Source organism: Hyla sarda, chromosome 13 (assembly GCF_029499605.1).
Source record: "Hyla sarda isolate aHylSar1 chromosome 13, aHylSar1.hap1, whole genome shotgun sequence".
Lineage (NCBI taxonomy): Eukaryota > Metazoa > Chordata > Amphibia > Anura > Hylidae > Hyla > Hyla sarda.
This window is the reverse complement of record NC_079201.1, coordinates 3,601,148-3,608,464: the sequence shown is the minus strand read 5'-3', so window position 1 is coordinate 3,608,464 and position 7,317 is coordinate 3,601,148. Positions and strand designations below refer to the sequence as shown.

The following is a 7,317-nucleotide window of genomic DNA, read 5'->3' as shown; positions in this document are numbered from 1 at the left end:
TAGATATGAGATAGATAGATATGAGATAGATAGATATGAGATAGATAGATATGAGATAGATAGATAGATATGAGATAGATAGATATGAGGTAGATAGATAAATATGAGATAGATATGAGATAGATAGAGAGATAGATATGATATAGATAGATATGAGATAGATATATGTATATGAGATAGAATGATAGATAGGAGATAGAGAGATATATAAGAGATAGTAATAATTATCATCACTTCTATTTAAGTTTCTACCGTTCTATACGTTAACTTTTAACACATTTTATAATACATCATCCACTATAATACATCATCCACTATAATACATCATCCGCTATAATACATCATCCATTATAATACATCATCCATTATAATACATTACCACTATAAATTAGCAAGGGCCTTGACCCCAAATTCTGAGACTTTACTAACAATCCAAAGACTAGTGTTACTAACTATTGACCCTCATCCAGCTGTGTGATACCCAAAATATAGCATGAACGGGCTCAGTGAAGGTGGTGGTAAAGGTGTGTAAGTGTCTTATGACATCCGATACCTCATAATAGGACAGGTGACCACTCTCATAGTCCAGATATACCCCTATCTTATTACAGGGTAACATGCTAGGGAGATGCTTCTCTGTCCGGTCATGGATGGCTTTATACTTATTGTCCGCATAGCCCAGTCCCCAAGATTTGTCATTTTTTCCAATAACAGACAGTTCTCCTTTCCTGTCCATACTGGGGTAACACACCCCTACGATCCACTTCCCTGAAGGGCTGATGTCGATTTCCCAGTAATGTCGCCCTGAAGAATATCTCTGGGTGCTCACGACCTGGTGGCTCTTAAATCGCTCTGGAGCCTTCTCGCGACGTTGGTTGATTTTCGACCAGGATGCGGTTCTTTTGTCGCCCGAGACATATACGTCATTGGCTGCTGTGCTTACATCCATCGTGACATCTGACACCCAGTGCCATCTCTTTATTTGGGCCATGATGTCATTTAAAGATCTTTGTAGAGACACTAAGATGAGGCCTTCATCCAGATCATCAGGATCACCGAACAAGCTGGGTCTGGCTTTAGGATACAAAAAGTCGGCTTGATTTTCACCTACCCTTCTTAACATGGTCAGTGGGTTGGATAAGTTGCACAGTTCTTCGATGAGACTTATGTTTCTAGAAAGCTCATCCTTCTGCTGTTCCATCTTTTGGATGAGAAGGGAGATGGGTTCTGAGAGCTGGCTCTGCTCCTTGGCAATGTCATTAAGAACCTTTAGTTCTAGGTTGTCCAGTTTGCAGCGGAAATCCCTAAACAGGTCGCTGACTCTGACCGATAGATTGCTGGCTTTATCCTTTAGTTCTAGTCTCTTACATTGCAGAATTTCGACCCTCACATCAGTGTATTCCTGCATATTATGTAATTTCTCCAGGATCGTTTTGAAGCCCTTCTTTTTCCTCTCGGAAGCCTCAAACAATGACTCAATTTGGTGATACTTGTGTATACAAGCATGGCAACATGAGGCGCAGACACAGATTGCATCATCAATGCAGTAATAGTTCAGGACTTCATTGTGAATGGAACATTTTTGATCCTTGGTTTCCATGGGATTCATTAAGACATGTTCCCTTGACTTACTGTGCAGCTGATGGTGTACATCGCAAAGAGAAACTTCACACAACGTGCACCACTTTACTGCCGGAGCAGACACACAGTGTGTGCAGGAGATTCTCACATTTTCCCTACTGTTGTCCATAACCTCTTTTTGCCATTCACTTCTGGATCGGGGATTCGTATTTAAAGTAGAATATATGTTTCCCTGTATTGGTATTACAGGCTCTTCATAATTGTTCAGTAAAATGTTGGAGTAGATAGGTTCTTCCATTGTGGTAATATCTGTGGCGTTAAGCTCTATTGACTGAACTGGTGCGTCTTGTTTTATCTCTATTTTACCTTCTGGGAGGGGTTAGAATGGAGGAGAAATTTGCATACTGTCAACGCTCTACATTGCTATGCCCTGGAGCAAAGCTTTCTAAAAACAATATTGGTATGTTATATGCAGAAATAACATAGAACAAGGAAGAATCTTCATCCAAAAAGATTACATATTTATTGCACTTGTCCCTCTAAAGGCAGAAGACGTCCCCCCCCCCCCCCCCAAAAAAAAAAAAAAGTTCAAATCCTCCATCCTAGAAAGTCTCTCCAAAAGTCAAGGACTGATATTTATCTACCTTGCCAAAGCTTAAAGGGTTCAGGCCTGTGGTTTGGGCAACATGGAAGGCTTCACTCTGAATGTCTTCTGTGTTCTTCTGAGTAATTATAGTTTTATTTTCAGGCTGGAAACAGAGCTTCTCGGGGTGGTCAGTCGTAAGGGTGTTCCACCAACCTCTCCACCTAGTTGCCTATAGGGAGACATCTGTCAATATGTTTATGAGATAGAATGAGATGATGACTTGTGGGGCCTACAGAGGGCATTATTACTGATTACTGTGGGGGCCTACAGAGGTTACTATTGCTTTGTGGGGCCTACAGAAGCCATTATTACAGTGCGGGGCCTACAGGGGGCATTATTACTGTGCAGTGCCTACAGGGGGCATTATTACTGTGCAGTGCCTACAGAGAGTATTATTACTGTGCAGGACCTACAGAGAGTATTATTACTGTGCAGGACCTACAGAGAGTATTATTACTGTGCGTGGCCTACAGAGGGCACTATTGCTGTGCGAGGCCTACAGAGGGCACTATTACTGTGCGAGGCCTACAGAGGGCACTATTACTGTGCAGGGCCTACAAAGGGCATGATTACTGTGTGGAGCCTACAAAGAGTATTATTACTGTATGAGGCCTACAGAGGGCACTATTGCTGTGCAGGTCCTTGAGAGGGCACTATTACTGTGTGGGACCTAAAGAGGGCATGATTACTGTTTGGAGCCAACAGAGTATTTTTACTGTGCAGGGCCTACAGAAGGCATAATTACTGTGTGGTAGTGTTGCTCGCGAATATTTGCAATTCTAATTTTATTCGCGAATATCGCATATTCGCGAATATTCGCAAATATAGCACTATATATTCGAAATTACGAATATTAGCTTTTTTTTCCTTTTTTTTTCACAGTACACATCACAGTGATCATCCCCCTCTGCTTCCAGCTTGTGTGGTCTAAAGAAGACTCTAATACTACTGTGGGAGACCGCCTGGCGAATATTCGCATATGCGAATATACGCATATGCGAATATTTGTGAATATTGATCCCTCCCTTTTGCTGCTTCTATCAAGTAACACTGGTATACTTGCTATAAAGTTTTTACATTTTCACATATGCGAGTGATCGCATATGCGGAAAAAATCGTGAATATGCGAATTTAGCGAATATATGAAAAATATTCGTCCATATATTGCAAATTCGAATATGGCCTATGCCGCGCAACACTACTGTGCGGGCCTACAGAGGACATAATTACTGTGCGGGGCCTATAGAGGGCATAATTACTATGCGGGGCCTATAGATGGCATAATTACTGTGGAGGGCCTACAGAGGGCATAATTACTCTGCAGGGCCTACAGAGGGCATAATTACTGTGCAGGGCCTACAGAGGGCATAATTACTGTGCAGGGCCTACAGAGGGCATAATTACTGTGCAGGGCCTGGAGAGGGCACTATTACTGCGCGGGACCTACAGAGGTCATAATTACTGTGCAGGGCCTACAGAGGGCATAATTACTGTGCGGGGCCTGGAGAGGGCATAATTACTGTGCGGGGCCTACGGAAGGCAGTATAACTGTGCAGAGCCTACATGCTGGGAAGCACTGGTAAATTGGTATACATTATTATAAATAGAAGGAGGGCCTTGACATATATATTTATATATCGGGGCCCAAGCATGATCCCACTGTGTTACCTACAAAGCTCTCCATTAAATAAAATAAGCTAACATAGAGCGAGCGCAGAGATTTCTCGATCTATAACATACCATCACACTTGACCTATATTCATAGTGATTATAATAATGAACGGTTGATGCCTCGAAGCTTTCTACCTACTGGTATTAGGACAGCCAGAACCAGTTTTATGCCCCGGAGTGTAAAGCTTATTGTTTATTGTATTTCTCTAATCTCCTTGAGAACAAAATGAGATCACCATCTTGATGAACAAAACATACTCGATCAAAAGCCAATTTTTCAGCGCTGCCTGCGGCTCAATGTTCCTGCGGGCATCACCCGCTGTTTCTGTCTGGATCTCATTGTCATATATGTTTGTACCTTAGACTGTCCCACCTTACTTGCACTCGTCCAGCTTTTCTGCTGCTGAAAAACCAAAACACTATAAAGGCCCATTCATTGAGATGGAATTGCACATTGTGCTACGTTCATGATGGACATCCCAGTGGTCAACCAGTGCCAAGAACTGTAATGTCAACTGCAGTTATGGGGAGAAGGTCATAAGCAGAAGCCACATCACGACTGTCACCTCACCTTCACAGAAAGAAATATCTAAGAAACTTCTGGGCTAACTTGACAGACCAGGATAATTTACTGAGCATGATGGGGGGGGGGGGGGTTGAAAAATAAATCATATGGGGGAAGTCCAAGTCAAATACCTGCAGAAAGTTCTAAGAAAAAAATCAAGCTGGGGAAACTTCCTCATAACTTTGTTAGGTAATTCAAACAGGAGCTTCAGGGCATCACCGGATCACATTAGTCTTTTGTCACGTACAAAGCATTGCTGTCATTTGTATAAAACCTTTCTGACATCTTGTTCAGGCATCAAAAATTTGAGATGGCACCAAGCCTGAGACCTTCCGTGATCGCAAGTTATCAGTGTGCGCTTCACCTCCCTGGCTGTCAATCAAATCTGACTCTTTGACTGTACTAGTATATGGGGTTAAAGGGTCAGATTGGGTGACCAGCTTGGGAGTGAAGAGTGCTAACTTATAACAGGCGATCGCAGAGGGTCTCAGGATCCAAACTTTTGAAATGTCTGGATACATGTCATAAGTTTTTTCCAATGACAGTTACACTTTAAATGGGTTCTCCAGTACTGAATTCCTTATCCCCTATCCACAGGATAAGGGATAACTGTATCTCCGGCTCTCCTATAGAGATACATGGAAAGGGTGTGTCTATCTCAGCTTTGTGTGGTGGTCGACACATCTATGTGCATGGAGCTGTGCCTGCTCTGTGCATGGGGAGAGCTGGGGTGCCAGGCAGAAGATCACAGGGGCTGGACCCCCCCACAGACCATTATCCTGTGGTACCCCTTAAAGGGCTTATTTCTATGGTGAATTTAAAAGAAAAATCAGTCGCCATACACTTTAGTTAGTTAGCTGGTCCAGCTGAATTTGGCTGTTCGCCAATTTTTGTAATGTGTATTGGGGCCTTAAAGGGATTATCTTTCATTTTTCAAACATTCATATCTTGATAGGGCCAAGATAAAAATGAAATAAAGACTATACTTTCCTAGCCCTAATCCCCACAACTTCTGTTCAGCTCCATTAGGTCCCCTGATCTTCAGTCATCTTCCAAGACAAGCCCATGAGGCAGGACCTGCCTGATCAGCTAATCACTAACCACAGCAGTGTCGCATCTTGGCCCGGCAGGTCCTACATCGAGTTCTTATCTTGGAACAGGAAGTAGAGAGAAGATCGGGAGACCAGACTGAGCCAAACAGGAGCTGTGGGGGACTGGGGCTAAGTAAGTATAGTTTTTTTTTTTCTCAGCCCCAGCACTATATGTTTTTCTTTTTGTTTTTGTTTTTTAAGATGGATAATCCCTTTAAGGGTCCACACAATCTGGTTAAGAATAAAATTATGCAAATAAATAGATAGATAGATAAAAGTTCATTAAAAGCATCACAAGGTCATTCCAGTAGTCAGACGGAAATTGTGCTTTATGGTAGTTTTATGGCAGCGTGGTACCCCATTGTATCTAGTAGTATAAGCTGTGTGTTTCCCACTTTTCTCTCCGTTTCCCAACGGAGCAGGTCCCTCACTTCCCTAGTAGGACCAGCCCACCTACTTTACTTCTTTTTATTAGCTATAGCAGGGTCCCATGAGATTCTTTTTACACCCCTGCTTATAAGCTTATCTAGACAACAAATAGGAGAACTATGACGCCCGAAAAAAATGATCTCAAGTTTTTATTTAGTGGGCAAGCATGAATTCTGCAATAACATTCAAGATATTGGTAAGTTTATACCCTGTGGCATCATCTAACAAGATTTTAGTCAGATTTTGATGACTTCCTGGACGGTCTAATTTAAATGTCTTAATAATCCAGAATATTTGATACATCTCTACCTCTCTGGTCCCATGGGATCGTATTAAATAAACGTTACTATTTGTGGTATTTTATCTAGAGGTTATATAATATAGGGCGGTGAGTTGGTATGGAAGGGATATGACTGGAGACTGTTTTGTTCTTCAAAAATGTACACCTCAGGGACTTATATTTAAGAAAATGTGTGATTTACATATCTTAAAAACTACTTGTGACCTAACTAAACTTTTAATATATTGCTCCCTATGTAATTATAAGACACTTTGCTATTTACTTGCTGTTAAAATTCTCAACCTTTATATGTTTTTAATGTGATTAAAAAAACGGCCACTAGGTGACTCTGTTCTGTTTCCTGTGCAGATCAAACAGTTCGTTTGGTCTTCTCCCGTCCTGGCAGGAGACCAAACTCAGGAAGTGCGTGTGGGGCATGGCGAGGCACAGCTCTCGTAGGCTTCAGTGACGTCACGCCTGCTGGGGAGCGCCTACTTTCTCCTGCTGGGAGCTCACACAGTGTGAGCGAGAGAAAAGGTATAATACATAGCTTTTTAAAGTTCGTAAAAAAATTTAAGAGCAGGAAGGGTGTTAGGAGTAGTTATGAAATATAATCTGAGTTAGTTTAGAAAATATGGTTTGATGACAGATACTCTTTAAGGAAGAAGAGAAACTGCATTCTTATAGACTGGATTGTGTTTATGGTGAAGTTGTAAATCTTACATAACATGGAAATTTCAAGGGGAATTGGAGAACATTTTTTGCACATTACTTCCTACTGTCTATATACTGTCTAAGTGTAAATAAGGTTCTCGACGGTAGAGTCACAAGAGCTGTGTAAAGTTATTAAGGTGTCTTTGGATCTCTGTAGAACCTTTAGCCAAGGCAGAAGAGACGTCTATGGAGAATGTACTCATTGACAATGATGTCCTTTAACACTTGCTGTGCACCTCCATAGTCTCTTTTGATCCATGTCTGATATTTTCCACCTTTACAGCAGCCGCCTGGTACTAAAAAGACAGTTTGCTGAAAGTAAACCCAAGTTCACACCAAT

General features: G+C 41.8%; 1 protein-coding gene across 1 annotated transcript; it reads right to left on the bottom strand.

The window, feature by feature from the left end:
* Window positions 1–448: 448 nt before the first annotated feature.
* On the bottom strand, window positions 449–1,879 carry LOC130297656 (E3 ubiquitin/ISG15 ligase TRIM25-like). Its single transcript, XM_056550368.1, has one exon. It carries the CDS (start codon window positions 1,877–1,879, stop codon window positions 449–451), a length of 1,431 nt encoding a protein of 476 aa, XP_056406343.1.
* Window positions 1,880–7,317: the final 5,438 nt, after the last annotated feature.

Coding starts and splice junctions, on each gene's coding strand:
- LOC130297656 (XM_056550368.1), bottom strand. CDS start 1,879: ATGGAAGAACCTATCTACTCCAACATTTTACTGAACAATTATGAAGAG.